Source organism: Salmo trutta, chromosome 22 (genome assembly GCF_901001165.1).
Source record: "Salmo trutta chromosome 22, fSalTru1.1, whole genome shotgun sequence".
Classification (NCBI taxonomy): domain Eukaryota; kingdom Metazoa; phylum Chordata; class Actinopteri; order Salmoniformes; family Salmonidae; genus Salmo; species Salmo trutta.
In genome coordinates, this window is record NC_042978.1 from 23,616,720 (window position 1) to 23,639,486 (window position 22,767).

General features: G+C 44.3%; 2 protein-coding genes across 3 annotated transcripts; both read right to left on the reverse strand.

The window, feature by feature from the left end:
• Positions 1 to 1,424: 1,424 nt before the first annotated feature.
• On the reverse strand, positions 1,425 to 10,683 carry sin3b (SIN3 transcription regulator family member B). 2 transcript variants are annotated; one of them, XM_029707313.1, is made up of 19 exons: positions 10,201 to 10,683; positions 9,035 to 9,141; positions 8,751 to 8,904; positions 8,164 to 8,496; positions 7,820 to 7,972; positions 7,578 to 7,700; positions 7,400 to 7,489; positions 7,168 to 7,286; positions 6,773 to 6,986; positions 6,187 to 6,303; positions 5,790 to 6,028; positions 5,493 to 5,676; positions 4,640 to 5,375; positions 4,341 to 4,510; positions 3,984 to 4,157; positions 3,627 to 3,719; positions 3,228 to 3,322; positions 2,681 to 2,879; positions 1,425 to 2,435 (listed from the first exon to the last, which is right to left on the reverse strand). In XM_029707313.1, the coding sequence occupies exons 1-19, from the start codon at positions 10,306 to 10,308 to the stop codon at positions 2,202 to 2,204; spliced, it is 3,642 nt and encodes a 1,213-aa protein (XP_029563173.1). In that variant the 5' UTR covers positions 10,309 to 10,683; the 3' UTR covers positions 1,425 to 2,201. The 2 variants fall into 2 exon arrangements, with proteins under 2 accessions (XP_029563173.1, XP_029563172.1); XM_029707312.1 differs by having other exon boundaries at positions 8,143 to 8,496.
• A 991-nt stretch (positions 10,684 to 11,674) lies between these two features.
• LOC115158406 (HAUS augmin-like complex subunit 5) lies at positions 11,675 to 19,695 on the reverse strand. Its single transcript, XM_029707314.1, has 20 exons — positions 19,602 to 19,695; positions 19,321 to 19,421; positions 19,058 to 19,120; positions 18,877 to 18,909; positions 18,684 to 18,708; positions 18,419 to 18,551; positions 18,132 to 18,291; positions 17,925 to 18,015; positions 17,741 to 17,832; positions 17,597 to 17,651; positions 17,368 to 17,495; positions 16,735 to 16,813; positions 16,492 to 16,640; positions 16,129 to 16,291; positions 13,269 to 13,349; positions 13,031 to 13,176; positions 12,795 to 12,891; positions 12,537 to 12,675; positions 12,219 to 12,351; positions 11,675 to 12,102 (listed from the first exon to the last, which is right to left on the reverse strand). The coding sequence occupies exons 2-20, from the start codon at positions 19,416 to 19,418 to the stop codon at positions 12,000 to 12,002; spliced, it is 1,968 nt and encodes a 655-aa protein (XP_029563174.1). The 5' UTR covers positions 19,419 to 19,421; positions 19,602 to 19,695; the 3' UTR covers positions 11,675 to 11,999.
• Positions 19,696 to 22,767: the final 3,072 nt, after the last annotated feature.

Consider the following 22,767-nt stretch of genomic DNA (forward strand, 5'->3'; position numbering starts at 1 on the left):
TCAAGAAAACAAATTATATGGGGAGGTGTTGCTGTACATACAGTACCAGTCAAAGGTTTAGACACACCTACTAATTTTTCTTTATTTTTACTATTTTCTACATTGTAGAATAATGAAGGCATCAGAACTATGAAATAACATATGGAATCATGTAGTAACCAAAAAAAGTGTCCAAATGAAAAGTAGCCACCCTTTGCCTCAATGACAATTTTGCACACTCTTGGCATTCTTTCAACCAGCTTCACCTGGAATACTTTTCCAACAGTCTTGAAGGAGTTCCCACATATGCTGAGCACTTGTTGGCTGCTTTTTCTTCGCTCTGCGTTTCAACTCATCCCAAACCATCTCAATTGGGTTATGGTCGGGTGATTGTGGAGGCCAGGTCATCTGATGCAGCACTCCATCACTCTTTTTTCTTGGTCAAATGGCCCTTACACAGCCTGGAGGTGTTGGGTCATTGTCCTGTTAAAAAAACAGATGATAGTCCCACTAAGCCCAAACCAGAATGCTGTTAAGTGTGCCTTGAATTCTAAATAAATCACAGTGTCACCAGCAAAACACTCCCACACCTCCTCCTCCATGCTTCACAGTGGGAACCACACATGCAGAGATCATCCGTTCATCTACTCTGCGTCTCACCAAGACACGGCAGTTGGAATCACAAATCTCAAATATGGACTCATCAGACCAAAGGACAGATTTCCACCGGTTTAATATCTATTGCTCATGTTTCTTGGCCCAAACAAATCTTATTGGTGTCCTTTAGTAGTTTATTTTTGCTAAAAAAAGGTTATTGAATATCCGAAACATGCAGTATAGTAATGGTTTCTTTGCAGCAATTCGACCATGAAGGCCTGATTCACGCAGCCTCCTCTGTACAGTTGATGTTGAGATGTGTCTGTTACTTGAACTCTGAAGCATTTATTTGGGCTGCAATCTGAGGTGCAGTTAAGTTCATTAGAGTTATCTTCTGCAGAGGTAACTCTGGGTCTTCCTTTCCTGTGGCGGTCTTCATGAGAGCCAGTTTCATCATAGCGCTTGATGGTTTTTGCGACTGCACTTGAAGAAATTTTCAAAGTTCTTGACATTTTCCGTATTGACTGACCTTGATCTTAAAGTAATGATGGACTATCGTTTCTCTTTGCTTATTTGAGCTGTTCTTGCCATAATATGGACATGGTCTTTTACCAAATAGGGCTGTCTTCTGTATACCACCCCAACCTTGTCACAACAACTGATTGTCTCAAATGCATTGAGAAGGAAAGAAATTCCACAAGGAACACCTTTTAACTGAAATGCATTCCAGGGAACTAACTCATGAAGCTGGTTGAGAGAATGCCAAGAGAAACCCTGGAATGAGTAGGTGTGTCCAAACGTTTGACTGGTACTGTATATAAAATGTTAAAAAAGGCTTTTCCAGGCTGTTTAAGAAGTTCACAACTAGGTTGTTTATTCATGATAACTGATACAGGATAAATGTTATACATTATTTTTTTAACACTGATAGTTTATTTTAGTATGCAAAATGACAAACCAAAGTAAAGATTTGAATATGATACATAATTCTGATGTTCCATAAAATGTACAAAGTTAAATCAATTGTGAGGACTTGTCACACTGGCAATCAATCATCTGTTTAGTCACAAGAAAAATAAAAATGACCAGAAAAAAGTAAATATCAAGAATTGGCTGCCTGCAAAACACTAAGATCCATGTAATTTGACATTTTTCATCATATTCATGTAAATGCATATATAAAATGTGTACAGTTGTATATGCACATACAGTAATCAAATTACTGAAGTTGAGCTTACTGTACAAAAGACATTGTGGAGCATGAAACACATTTTTAACCATTTCTCAGTACTTCAGTATAAACATATACAAAAACAAACAAAAAAGGCCCTCTGGCTTCAGAAGCTAAAAACTACAATGGACTTTAAAAAAACGAGACATTCACATTTCTGAAACAAACATTTCTGAAACAAACAATGATTTTATTCTCACGTCCCTCTGCTTGCACTGCTGACTGTGTGAACAGAGAAGCAGCATGGGTGAATCGGATGAAGAGCTCCTGTGTTCCGCACTGGATCCCCCAATCTCAGTCTCAACATGTCTGCAAAGTCCACCCAGTCTCTCTCAGTGTGTGTAGTAGGTCAGGTGTGTGTGTGAGAGAGAGATTGTGTGTGTGGATCCAGCCTCTAGGGAGAGGAGGGGGGTTTCCTACTGTAATGCACCTGGTATCTGTTGACAGGCAGGCCTTTGACCTGTGTGTTGAGGCAGGTGGTCTTGCAGGGGATCATGTCCTCTTCCTCCTCACCCATCAGCCAGTCGTGGACCGAGCGATCGGCCGCCGGAGGCACGTGCTCTGCCAGCCAGCCCTGGTGCCACTTGTCAAAGCGCTCGTGCTGTTTCACAGCCACCCTGTGCTGGGACTAAGGGAGAGAGATGGGAAGAGTTAGTCAAACCTACAGACAGGGCTTCATGCACCACTGTGGAAGCAGTCTGGATGATAAGGTCTAGCTGATGCCAAAATAAGACACATAACACATTAAATTAACTTGGAACCAGATTTTATGTCTGCCATCTAAAGCTATAAATCATTAAAGCGACAAGATATTCCTGCCTTAGCTGTTCTTCACCTCAAAACACAAACAGAGTAAGAAATACTAATAGCTACCTTCCTGGCTTTGACCAGAGCTCCCCGGCGGTACATGTAGTCCTCAGAGTTCATGACGAACACCATCTTGTGGGTGTTGAGTTTAAAGCGGCAGTCCAGACTGCCAGCACTCTCCACGCCCAGCTGCCTGTGCCACTTCCGTCTGCAGCGCATCGCTTCCACCTGGCGCACCTGCCAGCGTCTGAAGTGCCTCAGGTTCCTACACACAGAGACCCACACACAGTAGCACAGGGAAGCGGGGGACAGTCAGAGTATATCAGAAGGAAAATACTGTGCCTCAGGTTCCGACAGAGGACCACAGGGACAGCCACATTCAGATTCAAATCAGAGCCGGTGATACTAGGACTCATTTTGTGCATTGCTGTTATGGCGGGCAGAAACCATCTGCACTCAAATACTTTTACGCAGTCATTAGTTAAGACAGTGAATGACAAAATGTGAAAACACAATAGAGGATTGCTATGTAACATCTAGGGAAATAATGTGGCTTCATACGATGGCCAATATATGGAGATCACAACTAACAGTAATAGCATGAATCTCTTACCTGGGCAAAAATACAGGTTTGAAAAAGTAGCCTTCGGTCTGCGAGCAAAGCGTCGACTCTGTCCCTACAAACTGTTCCATATAGCTGGACAGGCACTGGACAGGGAAAGAGAAAATGTAATCAATATGGAAAAAAAGCCAGGACATTGCAAAAACACTAAAACTGTGAGATTAAATAACAAAAAGGCCATAAACTCAGAGGTATAATGATCATTTTATCTTGTATTGACTTTTGAAAGTGGGTGGGAGAACTAATAATGTTTACAATTTAATAACCTCAACACGCAAGCTGCCCATCAAAATCTGAAGCAGCAAGTTGCCTTACAAGGTCAGTCTATGTTCATGTCCAAAGGGAATCCTGTGACATTCTATAGGTGCGACTGTCCATAGGATTCTTTACCTGCACATCCAGGGGATCATCGGCCTGGGCCTCCTCTGTGTCCAGCAGCTCAATGGTCAAGGTCACCTGGCCTTTGTTCTGAATGAACAACACCTACAAAGGCAAATCACACCACAGCAAGCCATTAAACATCAATGATTAACACTTATGACGGTTTCAGAATGGACAAAATCTCTGTTCCAAAAAAGCAGAAGCTAAAGCCCTACACTAACGCTAGGAGGAAACTATTCCCTCTCAACCAAATAAAAGATACACCCTCGGAGTCTCCCCATGCTCAAGCACAGAATCAATAGGAAATATCATCAAATATTCAAGGCTAAAAGGTTCGGCGTTTGTCTCCCCAGGGCAGGCCGTTACCTTGAAGCAGTTCTCCTCAGCCATGACCCTCTCAGACTTCCACTGGTAGCTGGTCTCCCAGGCTGCTCTCACACACTGGGACGACAGGTTCCCCCCCGCTGCGCCCCTCTTCCTCTCAGCCAGGTACAGCTCAGCCACCTGCAGGCACACCTCGTCACTCACCAGGTGCTGCAGCTGCACAGAGACAGAGAAATGACATGTCAGCCCAGAGGAAGGAGAACCTACAGGCATTCAGAGAACAATCAAACACGTCAGGATCACAATGTTATTGAGGTAAAGCATGAATATGTAATGAACGGATATGGCTCTGGTTCTGTAGAATGCAATTTGGCAACTAAAGTAAGAGACAACCCTGACCTGTCTAATGATATTCTGGATGAGCTTGTCGATGGTGAAGCCGATGTAGGCGTGGATGGTGAACATCTCCCGCAGTGTGTCCTCATACTGCGTAGACTCCAGGTTCCCATCCAGAAGACTGCGCACCATGTCCAAAAACGCTGGGTAGTACTCCTCCAGTTCCACCTCACCTGTGGATCGAGTACAAAAAAAAAAGGGGGGCAACTTTAACCCAATGTTCCCTCTCCCATACAGAGATACACACTCACCAATGCGGAATACAAAATATTAAAAAGACAAAATCTGAGAAGTTCTCTTACTTGGCTGTTTGAGGCGGAGCTCCATGGCCAGGTCGCTGGCCTTATCCCTGCGGCCCTCTGCCATCAGCAGCCTCTCACGGTTCTGCTCGGCACGGTGCTCCAGCAGCTGCCGTTCTGCCTGCCGGTACACCCTCAGCAACCGCTGGCACAGGGTCTGGTGCAGCCGCAGGAAGAAGTACCAGTTGTTGTTGACGAAGAACAGGTTGTAGACTCCGTCCAGCTCCTTCTGGTGCTCTGCCTCGGGGTCTCTCAGGTCCACCTTCTCCCCTCCTTCTGGGGCCAGGCTGTGAGAGGAGGCTCCACCCAGCTCCGCTGTCTGAGGAGAGGTGCAGCGCCGCCGCCTCGACTCCCCATTCAGTTGCTGTTGTTGCTGCGGCTGGCCAACTGGTGTCGCCACTGCTCCTGTTATGCTGCTGCTACCACCACCTCCCCGGTCTCCTCCCTCCTCCACCTCGGCCTCCTCGTCCGTCCACTCCTCCGTCTCGCTGAGCTCGCCGCGGCGGGAGAAGAATAGGTCAGGGACAAAGTGCTGGATGATGCGCTTGATATGGTCCTTGTCATCCTTGTGGATGGTGGGCTGGCGTTTGACGTGGTAGATGATGAGGGAGGCGGCGTCCTCCAGGATCTGCTTGTCCTCATAGGTGAACACCATGTGTGGCTCGCTGACCACTGCCGCACTGCTCCCATCACGCCCCTGCTGGCCCACGCCCCCCTCCTCTGTACTCTGCTCCTGACGCTGAGGGGTACAGACGTGTTAGACACAGAGAGGAGATGTTCTCCTGTGCTCAGAACATTTGATGTATCAGTTTATCAATACAAAGAAAGTAGACTGAATTGACATCGGAGTAGTCACCTCATCATAGACACTTTCAATCTCATTGAGCAGGCTTTTGGATCGCAGGGCCTTCATGTCATTCTGCTTGAAGTTGACCCCCTGGTGGTCCAGGGACTTGAGGTAGGCCTTCTCATACTGCTCCCTCCAGATCTTGTTGAAGCCCTGCTGGGCTTCTCTCCACTCCTCCTCCTTCGCTTTCAATCTACAGACATAGCAGAGAGGACATGGAAGAATTAACACACAGCTAGATTCACATTAGCCAAGTATCTTAGTTACACCCCTGGATGTGTGTGTGGTTTGTGTGTGCACCCTGACCTCTTGAGCACCACAGGCACAGCAGTAGCAGGGCTCCTCTTCAGACCCTCTATAATCTCAGGGGCCTTGTCGCCATAGATACGGTAGATGGCTCGGCGCTGGATGACCTCAGAGGTGCCACCCAGACAGTCGTCCAGACGGAAGCGGTCCTGGTCCTCGGGCGACAGACGGGACAGCTTCTTCTGAACACTCTCCAGGACCCGGATGGTGGCCAGGTTTGTCTCCAGGACCACATCCAACTTGAGGAAACAGGAAAATAACCATTAGCAATCGTTCTGGAACATGTTCATCTAAATTATTCTGCAGAATGATGCTCTGGGTAGACAAGGGAGAACAGTCCGTTTGTATATAGTTGGTGGCTGTAGTAATAGTAGTTCTGATATCTCATCTTGCTTACTTCAAACCTCTCATCCTCACAGCGATGAAGCTGCTCCTCATATGGGGTTTTCTTAGAGCTTGCAAACGTAGAGTCCTCTGACCACGAGGGGAAGGAAACCCAGGTGTCATTCAACACCTGTAAATGCAGGAAGTCAGGACTTTAACACCTGTTTGGTTTCACATTCAATAACCATACAATTAAGAATATTATCATTAAAGCCAACCAGAAGCCATTAGTGTCTGGGAAAAATAATAATCACATGCTCAATTCTGATTGGTTGTTACCAATACCTTATCCTCACTGACACAGATGTCAAGTTAAAAGCTCCAACTAAACATTGGTCAAGTTCAACTCTAAAAGAATGTGTGGGGGGGGGGGGGGGGGGTGACTAAGAACTGGCATGCACTGACAAACAAAACTTGTATGGGAGTAGATTCACAGCTACTGGAGCAATAGTAATCCCTGTCAATGCCATATATCTAGCCCTCAAACAACTTGTTTCTGTCTTCCACTACCAGACTCAAAAAATGCTATGAACTTGGACTAGAAATCAGTGCAGGAATGGCCACTCTTAAAAAACAGAACTGGTTTAATTTCTGCAGACCTCTTTGCAGATGGCAGTGCGACCGCTGCACTTGGGCTGCTGGTAAGTCTTGGGTAGTGCTCTGTAGCTGGATCCCAGGCGCTTGCAAGATGCATAGTCAACCTCCCTGCCCCCACCTCCTTCCATGTAGCGGTCTGACAGGCCAGACATTGAATGAGAGAGCTCTTTGTCCCCCAGAAATGACTTGAACTGGGTATATAGCTCTGGAAACTTCCTGGAGGAAATAATGAACATGTACAAATAAATGAATGGGATCAAGAGGAGACTTGGCAAAACATACTGCCCTTCATAGAGTACAAAAATATCAGTATGCATTTATTTACTCCGGAAGACATCAGTGACTGTTCCCTTTGAAAGCTCCCATGGTCCAATGCAAGCTCCCACAGTCCACTTACCCCAGAAAGGGGGTGACAAGCTGCAGCAGCTCTGCTCCCGAAACCACTTCCTGGTTAAACAAAGCAATGCAGCGGAGGAAGTTTTCATACACCTCCTGGCTCTTGAAGAAACGTCGAACCTGCAACGAATCAAAACATTGTCATTGGTGACCAAGGATTTCATGACGTCTGTCAGAGCCAAAACATTATGGAATGATTCCAACACTGACACTTGTGCTGTCTTGAGCATTACCTTGTCAAAAAAGGTGAACTCCCGCAAGACTCCATGCTTCCCAACTGAGGCAAAGGACTGGTCTTGGGAGCACGAAAACTTCATCTTTTTCTAAAATAACCAAACCATAACCAATCACATACAGTAAAGGTCTTCTAGGAAAATGCTCAAGCATATGAATGTGTGATTAAGTCCAAACCTTGAGCAGTGGCGTCATGTGCGGCAGCAGCATGGGCCTTGATCTCTTCTTGCTATGTTTGCTCATATCCTCATCCTCTGCCCTCTTCAGTTGGTCTTTCCCTGTCAGGGAGCTGCCAGTGAACTGAAAGGACACAGAACTGATAGTTCGATATAGCAACACAAATGGCACTGAAAATCAACTGATCAAACATAATGACCATGGACAGGTAACATTCTCAGAAAAAAGGGGAAAATACTAACCAATGATCTCTTAGCATCTGGTAAGAACTGTCCAAACTCAGCCAGTAAGTCCTCTTGGCCTTTGAAGAGGCTGGCCACTTTTGAGAAAACTTCATCCTCTGTCATCCCACTACTACTACGACCCCGGCTCTCCTTGACTTCAAGCTGCTCCTTCTGAAAACACAAAAACAGACCGTTGTTCCATCTGAGTAACTGTGATAGGATACACACTTATCTGCAACAATTTAAAGTGGCCTTGACCTAGATGCTAGCAAACAACTTCACTTTAAGCAGACATCAATCAAATGTGTTGTTTTCAATTGACAGAAAAACAAATCAATTACCATATTGATGACACAGTGTACCTGGTAAGTGTGTAGTATCTCAAGGAAGGATCTGTAGATCTCTGGATGGTCTAAGAAGCGGTTTTTGATCTTGTTGACATAGCTGATAGCACTGTCAAATTCTACTGGGCTGGGCTCCGAGGCAGGGGGGGACACCGAGGAGGACTGTGGCTGGCTCTCTCTGCTGGGGAGTGGCAAGGACAGTCTACTGGGGGGTTCTGGGGGTCCAGAGGACGAGGAGATGCTTTCAGGCGATGCCACAGCTTCACTTTGGGCAGAGCCAGCTTCAGCAACAGATGAGCCAGTGGCACTCACAGCAGGGCTTGCAATACTCTTCCCCTGGCCTGGGGAGACCTACCAAAGAAAAGGCACACTCATGTTTAACATAAATTATCTTCACAACATGCATCTTAAGCGCACCTTCGTGTGTGACCATGTGGTCTGCTCTGGTGGAAAAGTTGTAGCACACTCCACTTATATATAGGCCCACTACCAGTACTTTGTGTGGATATTGATTCAAAAAACTGGGTTACACAACTTGTTGTGCAGAGGCAGCCAGTATTACGATTGTCTGGAAACCCAATCAATACACATTTATAGTGACCCACCTGGGCAGAGAAAGGTGACTGAAGGAAAACCACTCCATTCTTGGGAATCTCTATCCGATAGCCTGGGGGCAGGAAGGCATTGAATCCTAAGACAAGGTCCGGGTGTCCGTGGAAGAGCTGAGACACACGGTTTATAACACCTGGTGTGTCAATGCTATGAACGAGGAGAGAAAGACTTTTATAGGGACAGAGGACATGACCTTAAATGAGATTGCATTAAGAACATCTTTTCAACACATTTAAAGGCCCAGTGCTGTGAAAATTGGGAAAGGGAAATGCTATACCTTTGTGATTTAAATTCTTTCATTATGTCAAGAAATTTGTTGTATATTCCAGGGTCATTCCCAAATCGTATTTTCACTTGGTCCAGATATGATAGGGCATCTTCAACCTGAGGGTAAAGATAATGGTGAGGCATTAGAGAAAATTGTATTTTTTTCTCTCCATAAAAAGCAAGAAATTAAGGGGCCCACTGCAGAACATCAACAAAGAACAGTGTGGTGTGTGTTATGTTATCACTGTTATTACACGTTCACAAACACTGGGGCAAACCAATCATGCTGCTCCTCAATGCAGTCATTAGCTGAATAACTTATGGCATGTCTTGACCATAACTCGTTTAGCTAACTAGCTTTCCAACTATCTACCAGTATTATTCGCAGCTACACTTCAAATAATAGGCAGATAAAAAAAATCTTGCTCAGACTAGTTTAAATAGGCTTACTATACACGACATCGAAACACCTTTGTCTTTGATACATTAACGTAGCTCAAATCTGGCCAACTATGAAAACGTAAACTGTATGGTTAGCTAGCTAACAAAATCGATGGTTCTGTGTGCTTGGTGGAAAACAAGGAATACGCCTGAATAAACAATAACAAAACGTTTGGGTTTTCTAAATATACCATTCTGTTCATAACCAAGCAAGTGAACCGACGAGTATGTTTGCTAGCTGTCGACCTCGGATTACAAACCAGCAAAGACAAGTCTCCCATTTTGTGCCAACAAACACCATCCCATTCTAGACAACGCACGTTTGACTTTGTTCTGCCTGGTAGTGTGGGCAGAGAAGGTGAACAAGGAACTTCGGATGTCCGAAGTTATCTGACAATCAAACTAGGTAGCTTCTAGCCAGCCAAATCAACTTGCTAGATAACTAACGTTTTGTCCTACTGGGCTGTATTTGGAAGACCTAGTGACTCATTACTAAAATCGTGTTTAACGCCATTGAAGAACCCAAGTTAGCTGGCGTTTGCTAACCTCCACTAAAGTACTGTGCATGCATGCGACAACAAACGCCAACTAGCGTTATCTAGCTAGTAACATTCCAATCAGAACCCCTTATGATTAGCTAGCAAGCTAACTCGTTAGCATCGAGAGATGGCCAATATCTGACGAACACAAAATGGTTCTGAGGAAGACTTTTCCATTTTTGTTCCCGTCTCTTACCTTCAGTTTCTGAAAGTGCTGTTGTTGCACTTGTTTTTGTACAACATAGGCCTTGTCTTGAATTTGGTTTATTTGCTTCGTGTTGCTGTGTGCCTGAATTTTCGCCATTATCCCGGCGATAGTAGCCACTACTACTTGATTATAAGCCTCAATATATGGTTGTTGGCTAGCCGACAAATCTTGCTCTTCGTCGGGAAACCAGCTAGCAACGCTTATTTGGCTAACGTTAGCCAGCAAGCAAGAGGGAAAATCCAACCAGGTAACTTAGCTATGAGGATAAGCTACTACTCGATTTGACTTTGATTAAACGCCATTATTGGTCCAACGAGTGACTACTACTGGTGCGCTATGTCAGAGTGAAGCCTCTTTTAAAACAAGCTTTGAGACAATGGTTGCTGATTATGTTATTTTAAATAAACGATTGCCTGTCTCTTTAAATTCGGCGGCAGCTGTGCAGTCAGTCTTGCTCAATCTTGGCATCCGGAAGCAGAGTTGATCAGTGCGCAGACTCATGGAGAAAGGGGTGGAGTCTGCTTCATAATGATGCGTTCATAACAAAGTGGGAAGGTGGTTATTACCAATAGGATGCATTCACGTGCCTTCAACTCGTTGAGAAATGCAGATTGGCTAATGGCCAACAAGCTACTTCAACCATAAACGAAAGGTACAGCTATCATGCTTGTAAACAATTATGATTTCTATGTTGTGTTACATTTAACTGCCGAAAATGCTGTTATCGAGATAATTTCCTTAGTGGGTGACTTCAGAGATCTGTATGTGGGAGAAGCCGCGCTCAGGGATGATAGACTAGTAATTACCAGTTGAAAGGGTCGTTCATGTGGCCTTTTCCCAGTTGAATACGGTAAATACCACCTTCCCACTTGGTTATGAACGCAGAATAATTCGAGTCGGGGCTCGGATTGTTCTGCATCATCGTTCAATATAACAGTACAGTCCTTTTTCAATTTTCACACCTTCATACGCAGACTAGAGGACAAATTTGTACAGAAGTGTTCACGTTGCACGTATAATTGGCATATTTTTACGAATGCCTCCACTTGCAAAGATTGAGATATGACCGGTGTGAGCAATGTCATTTGACTGCCTGCCTCTCATCAACTGGGAAGGAAAGTACAGGGTGTGCCATAAAATTGGTCAAACAATGCAAATCACACAGAAAACCATTCCATGTGTCAAGAACAAGTCCTGAATATAGCTAGTTGCCAATAATAAACACAGGATATTAGGATAATTCATCCAACTACAGCTCACAGACATTGCAAAACCACACCATGAACAAAGTGGTCCTATATGGAACACTCATTTATTTCAACAATCTATTCCTCTATCAACAAAAAAGTATTTGTCTATTGTCAATAACATGGTCATATGGATAACAACTAATGCAACGGTCTTGGTCAAATAGGATTACATTTGTGATTGAGATTAACCGTCAAGCGCATTAAAACAGAGATAAGGTGCAGGCAAAGTTCATTTAATGGCATAAAAACAATAGCAATTTACATGTGATACAGATTGAATGGCATCATGTTTAGCAAAAAGAAGATGTGAGAAACAAACAATATTGTAAATTAATGTCAGTGGGAATAAAATTGTAGTTTTAGTACTACAAAGAACAGTATTGTTCTCTAAAATTCACCTTGGTGCATACGCTGCAAACAGAAATTAGTCATTAAGATGTCCCCAGAACTTCAGGAGGTTGTGTCATGGTCCCCTGGACATCCTGTTTGCTGGGTATCTATGCACTTCAGTCTTGTCTTTATTTTCTAGGGAGCTCATCAAGAAGCCTTAGCTGCAAATTTCCACCTCTGTAGCCACTGCTGAAAAGTCAGTCCCCCCTTGCGTATGTCAGGCAGAGCAAACTGAGCAGGCTGATCCCACCTGCACAGAAAGAACACAGAAGAAAAAGGTGAATTGTCAATAGTAGCTGGTGAATAATATGGAGGTTCAATATGAGTAAGAGTTATATGGGAGAAAGTGTTAATGGTAGCACTTACCAATGGGAAATTGCAGTCTTGACCTGATACCCATAACAAAGGCCCTGTGAGCAGCGCTGGGCAAGCTCCCGAACCTTGGGCAATAAAGACTTAAGCAGCTCCTTGTCTTCCTCCAGGACACGTAGCAGGAGGGCTAAGGAGGAATACATAAGAGGGAGATGAAAGCGAGATGAAGAGATCAAACATGTACGATTGCATAATCTGCCTTTGGTTAACTAGGTAAAGATGAGTGATACAGTTTGATTGGCATCTGATTGGATGGCATCGAGCTCTCCCATTTGTTAGTTTGCATCTTTGAACTCTATAGAAGATCTGTACCTTGTTGGTCAGGTGCAGGAAGCAGTGCTCCCTGCTTTTCCACATTTGTTAAAGAGGAGGAGTGCAATTGCAGCAAACGATGCAGAAATCGAAGCTCCAGATGCTGGGATAGAGCTTGGGTGTACAGTTCCTCAGGGGCCTGGCAGAGAACCATAAAGCAGGCAAAAAACAGACAATATTTAAACAAACAAGAGGATAAGAGCAAGAAGCAAACCACTAGGTGCATAAATGGTCATGGAATAATAAGCTGGGACTCACCCGATACATTGGGAAAGCCAGGCTTTGACACAGATTGTGGAAGGGCAAGGAATGCAAACGATGGATAGACAACCACGCAGCTGGAATTCTCTGCTCGCTGAAATATATATAGCAGTTTACAAAACTTAACCATCTGAAAAATGTCCCTTTGAGCATTTTTTCTCATCCAGACCAAATAGTGATTAGAAGGATAACGCCTCTCACCCATCAAAGACGAACAAATATGAAGCACTTACCCTTCAATGATCCTGCGGTCAAGTGTCAATAGTGACACGTTTCCAAACTGTCTGGCCTCCTGGGACACAGAGTTGCGAAGCCTATTGGCCGCTGAAAGAACTTTAGCAAACTGGGGAACCAGCTTTCCCTGGACAAACTGTCCAATCTCAGGTCAGACAGGAGAGAAGAAAAGGTCAAGTTAGATGGCCACTGTTTACACAATATGTATTACAGTACACAGCAGCATAGTGGGCCTACCTCTTTGTGCACACGAGTCAGTTCAGTCTTAGCTGTTGAGTTCCCCTTGATCAGACCTCTTATCTGTTCCTGCCTGACATCCTATAAAGAAAAACAAAAAAAGTGTCACATTTTGGTTTTTACCTTTATTTAACCAGGTAGGCCATTTGAGAACAAGTTCACATTTACAACTGCGACCTGGCCAAGATAAAGCAAAGCAGTGCGACAAAAACAACAACACAGTTACACATGGGATAGACAAACGTACAGTCAATAACACAATAGAAAAATCTATATACAGTGTGTGCAAATGTAGTAAGAGGAGGGAGGAAAGGCAATAAATAGGCCATAGTGGCGATATAATTACAATTTAGCATTAACACTGGAGTGATAGATGTGCAAGTAGAGATACTGGAGTGCAAAGGGGCAAAAAAATAACAATATGGGGATGAGGTAGTTGGTTGAGCTATTTACAGATGGGCTAGGTGCAGTGATTGGTAAGCTGCTCTGACAGCGGATGCTTATAGTTAGTGAGGGAGATAAGTCTCCAGCTTCAGTGACTTTTGCAATTCGTTCCAGTCACTGGCAGCAGAGAACTGGAAGGAAAGGCGGCCAAAGAAGGTGCTGGCTTTGGGGATGACCAGTGAAATATACCTGCTGGAGCGCGTGCTACGGGTGGGTGTTGCTATGATGACCAGTGAGCTGAGATAAGGCGGGGCTTTACCTAGCAAAGGCTTATAGATGACCTGGAGCCAGTGGGTCTGGCGACAGATACGTAGTGAGGGCCAGCCAACGAGAGCGTATAGGTCGCAGTGGTGGGTAGTATGTGGAGCTTTAGTGACAAAACGGATGGCACTGTGATAGACTGCATCAAATTTGTTGAGTAGAGTGTTGGAAGCTATTTTGTAAATGACATCGCCGAAGTCAAGGATCGGTAGGTTAGTCAGTTTTACGAGGGTATGTTTGGCAGCATGAGTGAAGGAGGCTTTGTTGCGAAATAGGAAGCCGATTCTAGATGTAATTTTGGATTGGAGATGCTTAATGTGAGTCTGGAATGAGAGTTTACAGTCTAGCCAGACACCTAGTTATTTGTATTCGTCCACATATTCTAAGTCAGAACCGTCCAGAGTAGTGATGCTAGTCGGGCGGGCAGCGATCGGTTGAAGAGCATGCACTTAGTTTTACTAGCATTTAAAAGCAGTTGGAGGCCACAGAAGGACTGTTGTATGGCGTTGAAGCTCGTTTGGAGGTATGCTAGCAGTGTCAAAAGAAGGGCCAGAAGTATACAGAATGGTGTCGTCTGCGTAGAGGTGGATCAGAGAATCACCAGCAGCAAGAGCAACATCATTAATATATACAGAGAAAAGAGTCGGCCCGAGAATTGAAACCTGTGGCAACCCCATAGAGACTGCCAGAGGTCTGGACAACATTCCCTCCGATTTGACACACTGAACTCTATCTGAGAAGTAGTTGGTGAACCAGGCGAGGCAGTCATTTGAGAAACCAAGGCTGTTGAGTCTGCCAATAAGAATGCTGTGATTGACAGAGTCGAAAGCCTTGGCCAGGTCGATGAAGAAAGCTGCAAAGTACTGTCTTTTATTGATGGCGGTTATGATATCGTTTAGGACCTTGAGCATGGCTGAGGTGCACCCATGACCAGCTCGGAAACCAGATAGCATAGCGGAGAAGGTACGGTGGGATTCGAAATGGTCAGTGATCTGTTTGTTAACATGGCTTTCAAAGACTTTAGAAAGGCAGGGGAGGATGGATATAGGTCTGTAGCAGTTTGGGTCTAGAGTGTCTCCCCCTTTGAAGAGGTGGACGACCGCGGCAGCTTTCCAATCTTTGGGGATCTCAGACGATACGAAAGAGAGGTTGAACAGGCTAGTAATAGGGGTTGCAACAATTGCGGCAGATCATTTTAGAAAGAGAGGGTCCAGATTGTCTAGCCCAGCTGATTTGTATGGGTCCAGAATTTGCAGCTCTTTCAGAACGTCAGCTATCTGGATTTGGGTGAAGGAGAAGCGGGGGGGGGTCTTGGGCAGGTTGCTGCGGGGGGTGCAGAGCTGTTGGCTGGGTTAGGGGTAGCCAGGTGGAAAGCACGGCCGGCCGTAGAAAAATGCTTATTGAAATTCTCGATTATCGTAGATATATCGGTGGTGACAGTGTTTCCTTGCCTCAGTGCAGTGGGCAGCTGGGAGGAGGTGCTCTTATTCAAACTTAATGGAATTAGTGCTACAGGATGCAAATTTCTGTTTGAAAAAGTTAGCCTTTGCTTTCCTAACTGACTGTGTATATTGGTTCCTGACTTCCTTAAAAAGTTGCATATCGCGGGGACTATTCAATGCTAATGCAGTACGCCAAAGGATGTTTTTGTGCTGGTCAAGGGCAGTCAAGTCAGGAGTGAACCAGGGGCTATATCTGTTCTTAGTTCTAAAATGTTTCAATGGGGCATGCTTATTTAAGGTGGTGAGGAAAGAACTTTTAAAGAACAACCAGGCATCCTCTACTGACGGGATGAGGTCAACATCCTTTCAGGATACCCGGGCCAGGTCAATTAGAAAGGCCTGCTCGCTGAAGTATTTTTGGGAGCGTTTGACAGTGATGAGGGGTGGGCATTTGACCGTGGACCCATTACGCACGCAGGCAATGAGGCAGTGATCGCTGAGATCCTGGTTGAAGACAGCAGAGGTGTATTTTGACAGCAAGTTGGTCACGATGATATCTATGTGGGTGCCCATGTTTACGGATTTAGGGTTGTACCTGGTAGATTCCTTGATCATTTGTGTGAGATTGAGGTAAATGTGTGGCAAGTGATGAAATGCTGTGGTGTGTGTGGAAGACACAAAAGTACACAGTTTTAATGATGGCAGGTTCTCACCCCAAGCTGTCTGAAGTCCATGATGTTTTGCCATTGGCTCCGTAGGTTGCGGAGGTCCTCCTGTCGGTCCCTGGCATGCTGCTCCATTTGAACACACTGGTCCCGCAAACCATTTCTCACTGCTGCCTGAATCCCACACTGCATCTCCAGCTTAAACACTGACCTGAGCAGGACGGAAACATGGGAGAAAAGAGGTTTTAAACTGGGAAAGAGTAAAGAGCATCACAAACAATAGATACAGACAACAAACCAAAGTCTTCTGATGAATTGACATGACTAGTTTAGAGGCTGGGCATGTTCATTGATGACATGTAAATGTAATGTAAATTATGTGGAAGAAGTCAATCTATTGTGCAGATTTACTGTGACAGGGCTTCGGTTTGAGATTCCCCGCCAATCAGCTCTAACTGTGCCTCTTTCTTTCGGGCATGAAGCTGGGTCTGGAGCAGTTGAATTCGTGACCGTGTCTGAGCCAGTTCCATCAGACTCTGTTCCACCTCCTCCCAGGCTGACTGCAAAAAGATCACACATATATTACTGTTCCAGCCTATGCAGTGTCTTGGCCCCATGTTGGTATTTTAGTGTAAATGGAAACGTGTAAAGCACCTGTAAAAGACTCTTAACGGTTGGTAGCTCTTCCTCTTCTTTTGAGATGTCCGGCAGGTGATTACTCTCGTAGCGAAACCTAAAATAAAACAGATACATTTGCCCCTATAATTCAAATCCATGCAGATATTTTTGTCCAGCTAACTTTCTTATCAATTTAACCATTTATCGGCCTCCTGAGTGGCACAGCGGTCTAAGGCACTGCTTTGCAGTGCTATAGGTGTCACTACAGACCCGGGTTCGATCCCGGGCTGTATCACAACTGGCTGTGATCGGGAGTCCCATAGGGTGGCGCACAATTGGCCCAGCGTCTTCCAGGTCAGGGGAGGGTTTGGCCAGGGGGGCTTTACTTGGCTCATCGCGCTCTAACGACTCCTAGTGGCGGGCCGGGTGCCTGCAGGCTGACATAGGTCGTCAGTTGAACGGTGTTTCCTCCGGCACATTGGTGCGGCTGGCTTCTGGGTTAAGCGGGTGGGTGTTAAGAAGCGCAGTTTGGTGGGTCATGTTTCAGAGGACGCATGACTCGACCTTTGCCTCCCGAGTTGCAACGATGAGACAAGATCAAAATTGTGGAGAAAAGGGGTTAAAATACAACAACCAAATTTTACATCTATATTTTTTTTAACCATTTACCGTAATGCAGCAACATCACGAGCCACATCCAAAGAGGCAAGCATCTCCTCCAATGTCATTTCCTGTCCCAAGGCCAGGTACTGCAAGGCTGACAGCACTTGGTTCGGAGGATAGCATTGCAACAAGTCCTGATGAGATTAAAAAAAATAACAATATGATTCTCACTCAAATGAAGAAAATATGAAACAGACCATGATGTAACTAACTAAGTGCAAACAATGCAACTTACCTCCACAGCACTTAACCAATGCTGAAATACTGCAGTTCTCTGTTCACGTGTCAAGCTGAAGAGAGAGAGACAACAATGATTTAGCAATAGAAGTATCCCATGGATGACTCCGGTTCCTATATAAAACCATCTGATGATTCTTACTGTGTGGCAGTGGAAGATGTCATGTTCAGTTCACTCTCTTGCAAAGACTGGAAGAACTGGAGTCTTTCATCACATAACTCTCTGACTTTACGCTAAGGGAAAAAATAAACAAGACCTGTAAAATGCAAAACCATCACAAAACCAAGACTATCATATAAGTAATAAAATATAGTAAAGCACTTACCAGAACCTTAGGCTCTGCTCCTGATGGGTTGAGATGGTCCCCACTGCTATTGGAGATTTCATTTCCAAACACCACCTTCATCTCTGCCCTCCTGCAAAACACACCAAAAGTAAAGAATGGATTTAGGGTTGGCTTGAGGCGTCAAATGCATGTGGAAGTGTGGTAAGAAATGGTAAGGGTAAACGGCAGAGGCTCTAGCAAGCACACCTAGACAGCTGCTCCAGAACTTGAGAGTGCCCACTGATCTTGTGGATATCCTCTGAAAGAGAGTGGCGCTCCTTCATGCAGCGCTGCTTAAAAGCCTGTAAAAGCAGCTCCCTGCATTGGTTCTCCTCCACCATCTCCCAGCTCCGGTTAATGGACTCCTCTACTCAATACAAAGGGATTACAGAGTACAATGTGTCAAGGCGAAAGAGGACATCCACATATACAGACCTAGCACATTTTAGGATGTGGTATGTAGAAAAAATATATATTTTTGATCAAATGCTCACCCTCAGTAACCAGCTGTGCTTCAGTCCCATTGATTTGAGAGTCCAGGTGGTTTAGTTCTACTCTCAGCTCCTCTATCTGCTCCTGAAGCTCAAACCGCTTAGCAGCATCACTCTGCCCCACTACCTGTTTCAACTGCAAATGTGTACATACAATAATGTAAAAGAATGAGCACACAGAAAACATAACGCTAACACATTGCTACAGTATCACATTTTTAAGACTATCAAACTATCTCGACATTTGTTTAGTGAAATATGGTTGTACCTCCTTATCGTGCAGAACTTTGTACCTGAGAGATCACAACGTCAAGGCTTGTACAACTGTACATACAACAAAACCTGTGTCATATTAATGTCAGAGAAATTAGGCAGTTATCCTATCAAGAGTTGGTGTCATCTCAGAGACAATGAAATTATCACATTTGTAGATAACTCAAGACACCAAAAATAAAGGATACCATTGGAGATTTCCACGCATAACCCTTACATTCCTGCAAAGACAAAGGAATAGACGAATATATTGGAAGAACAAACGTATTAGGACAAAACGACAATAGTTGACCTAGCTACTACAAATAATTGCTAGAAACACTAGGAAGTATAAGAAATAAGGTTGTAAAAACCTGTCTGCATACCCACCTCTGATTGAAAATATGTTGTGTGACATATCTCCATATAGAGGCACCTGGGCCAACACATAACCTGAATCAAAACAAACATCAATATACTTAACGTTACTTGGGTTAACTCAATGTTGGGACAAATTCGTTTTAATTAATCTGCTACTGCCGATATGAAAGACTGTAGTTAGAATTGCTACCAAGACATAAAGGAATAGCTCAACAAGGCCAAAGAAAGGTGCATGTACGTTAAATTGGACATTTATGAATGACGTTACGCACGTTTTAAAGTAGTTGTCGTTTGGGAGACTTTGGGTTGGTAGATTAAATTCTTCAATCGCCCACCGCTTTAGTTCCCGCAGCAGGGTCCTGTCTCCCATCCTCTAGACAAAACAAGCGAGGCGTTAGCAAGCTAGCTATCCAGCTCAATAATGCTCACCAAAATCGAATACTAGCAAGTACATCTTAGCTTGACAGGTAGCTGTAATAGTACGATGGCGAAGTAGATTTGTTTCCAAGTGATTGACTGTCAAAAAGATGGCAAGAAAAGTTAGCTGTCCTACTTTGCTCAGTTGGGCGATTGTTATTTTTCCGCCCGTTCAATTTCCCGCTCTGCAGCATATCCGGTGACGTTTGCTTACGTTCTGAAACAGGACAAATAGTACGTCTAACGTTCTACAACATTACGCCGATTCTGTTGCAAAACATTTCTTAAACGGAAGCAAACTGAACGAAACGGGACGAGATCTACCTGGATTTGTCTATTCAGAATTCTCCTTTTGCTCTGTTTGATTCTCAAACGTGTTCCGTAATGAATACGGAAATGTTACACAAAATGGGAAACTTACATTTGAGTAATTTAGCAGACGCTTTTATCCAGAACGACTTAAAGTTAGTGCATTAATTATGAAATAGCTAGGCGGGACAACCACATCAGAGTGAGTACATTTTCCCCTCAATAAGATAGTCAGAGCGACACAGCAGCTTTCATCCACTTCACCATTCCGTATAAATATATACATTATTTTCAGACATATGGCAAATAATAATAAATACCTAATGGGCAGGGCCGGTCCTGGACGTTCTGCCGCCCTAGGCGAGATACACATCTGCTAAAAGTCGGAGGAGCAGAACATAATAGCAGCCCAATTAATAGGCCTATGCTACAAATTAAACAATTTAACACATCTGGTTAGTAGGCTATATTATCAGTTCAATGACAATAACATAGCCTAATATTTTTAATCTGATTACATTGATAAAATCACCAATGCCCTGGATGTTCTGCCGCCCTAGGCGAGACAAAAATAATGACATCTTACACATCCTTATGAATCTAAGCATGGCACTTTCAGAAGTTACCTTTCCACCCAGACAGGCTCTACTGACGCAGAAAACTGTAAGCTTCAAATGCTGAGTACTCCTCCGTATTTTCATCTTCTTCATCTTCTCATTTCGGAAAGAGAAAAGCTCAGTTTATAGGGACAGAATAGCAAAGTATATATTTTTTATCTGCTCGAATATTATAGGCTGGAGTTAAGCTTCAGATTGTCATAGAGAGGAATCAATATATCCCCGTATGCATTGGAGTCACGTCTTTCACAGTCATTTTAGAGCATCAGAGTTAAGCGTTGTTATAGAACGCTTTATGTAATCTGGATACGTTTTATGTATTTATTTCAAAATAGAAAGCAAACAATCGATTTAAATTTTGCCCTTTTATTTAACAAAGGGTATGTGATACCCTCACTCAATTCGAGCCCTGGTTTTAGTCAAACACACCAAGCCCTTCCCAGACACAGGTATTTAGTCAGTGCATGCGACAGTGTTGGAGTATTTGGCTATAACAACATCGATGGATAGGATAATTGTGTCTGTCGAACAGGTAGGTTAACTACAAATGTTTTGGAAGATAAAGAAATAAGCTCCAATTATATTTAACCCCTGCATTGGAGTGTTACAATGTTGATATCATTATGCAACCTACTACCTATAGTAGGAAAACAAGTTTCTCATTAATAATATCCCACCTGTTAAAAAAAATCAATCAATCAAATGTATTTATAAAGCCTTTTTTACATCAGCCGATGTCACAAAGTCCTGTACAGAAACCCAGCCTAAAAACCCAAACAGCAAGCAATGCAGATGTAGAAGCACAGTGGCTAGGAAAAACTCCCTGAAAGTCCAGAACCTAGGAAGAAACCCAGAGAGGAACCAGGCTCTGAGGGGTGGCCAGTCCTCTTCTGGGTAGAGATTATAACAGAACATGGCCAAGATGTTCAAACGTTCATAGATGACAAGCGGGTCAGATAATAATAATCACAGTGGTTGTTTTGGGTGCAACAGGAAAGCACCTCAGGAGTAAATGTCAGTTGGCTTTTCATAGCCGATCAATCAGTTAGAGACAGCAGGTGTGGTATAGAGAGAGTCCAAAACAGCAGGTCCGGGACAAGGTAGCACGTCCAGTGAACAGGTCAGGGTTCCATAGCCACAGGCAGAACAGTTGAAACTGGTCATCAGGCCTGGTAGTCCTTAGGCATGGTCCTAGGGCTCAGGTTCTCCAAAAGAAGAGAGAGAGAAAAGAGAGAGAGAATTAGAGGGAGCATACTTAAATTCATACAGGACACCGGAAGAGACAGGAGAAATACTCCAGATATAACAGACTGGCCCTAGCCCCCCGACACATAAACTATTACAGCATAAATACTGGAGGCTGAGACAGGAGGGGTCGGGAGACACTGTGGCCCTGTCCGACGATACCCCCGGACAGGGCCAAACAGGTAGGATAAAACCCCACCCACTTTGCCAAAGCACAGCCCCCACATCACTAGAGGGATATCTTCAACCACCAACCTACTACCCTGAGACAAGGCCGAGTATAGCCCACAAAGATCTCCCCCACGGCACGACCCCGAGGGGGGCGCCAACCCGGACCAGATCACGTCAGTGACTCAACCCACTCAAGTGACACATGGAAAGGCACCAGTAAGCCAGTGACTCAGCCTCCGTAATAGGGTTAGAGGCAGAGGATCCCAGTGGAGAGAGGGGAACCGGCCAGGCAGAGACAGCAAGGGTGGTTTGGTGCTCCAGTGCCTTTCTGTTCATCTTCACACCCCTGGGCCAAACTACACTCAATCATAGGACCTGCTGAAGATATGAGTCTTCAATAAAAACTTAAAGGTCGAGACAGAGTCTGCGTCTCTCAAATGGATAGGCAGACCATTCCATAAAAATGGAGCTCTATAGGAGAAAGCTCTGCCTCCAGCAGTTTGCTAAGAAATTCTAGGGACAATAAGGAGGCCTCGGTCTTGTGACCATAGCATACGTGTAGGTATGTACGGCAGGACCAAATCGGAAAGATAGGTAGGAGCAAGCCCATGTAATGCTTTGTAGGTTAGCAGTAAAACCTTCAAATCAGCCCTAGCCTTAACAGGAAGCCAGTGTAGAGAATCTAGCACTGGAGTAATATGATCAATTTGTTTGGTTCTAGTCAAGATTCTAGCAGCCGTGTTTAGCACTAACTGACGTTTATTTAGTGCTTTATCCGGGTAGCCGGAGAGTAGAGCATTGCAGTAGTCTAATCTAGAAGTGACAAAAGCATGGATACATTTTTCTGCATCATTTTTGGACAGAAAGTTTCAGATTTTTGCAATGTTACAAAGATGGAAAAAAGCTGTCCTTGAAATATTCTTGATATGTTCGTCAAAAGAGAGATCAGGGTCCAGAGTT

Coding starts and splice junctions, on each gene's coding strand:
- sin3b (XM_029707312.1), bottom strand. CDS start 10,308: ATGGCGAAAATTCAGGCACACAGCAACACGAAGCAAATAAACCAAATT. Junction 7,701..7,819: donor CAGATGCTAAGAGATCATTG/GTTAGTATTTTC, acceptor GTGTCCTTTCAG/TTCACTGGCAGCTCCCTGAC. Junction 6,987..7,167: donor CTTGTCACCCCCTTTCTGGG/GTAAGTGGACTG, acceptor TATTTCCTCCAG/GAAGTTTCCAGAGCTATATA.
- LOC115158406 (XM_029707314.1), bottom strand. CDS start 19,418: ATGGGAGACAGGACCCTGCTGCGGGAACTAAAGCGGTGGGCGATTGAA. Junction 18,016..18,131: donor GTTCTGGAGCAGCTGTCTAG/GTGTGCTTGCTA, acceptor TGTGTTTTGCAG/GAGGGCAGAGATGAAGGTGG. Junction 13,177..13,268: donor TGACTCGTGTGCACAAAGAG/GTAGGCCCACTA, acceptor GTCTGACCTGAG/ATTGGACAGTTTGTCCAGGG.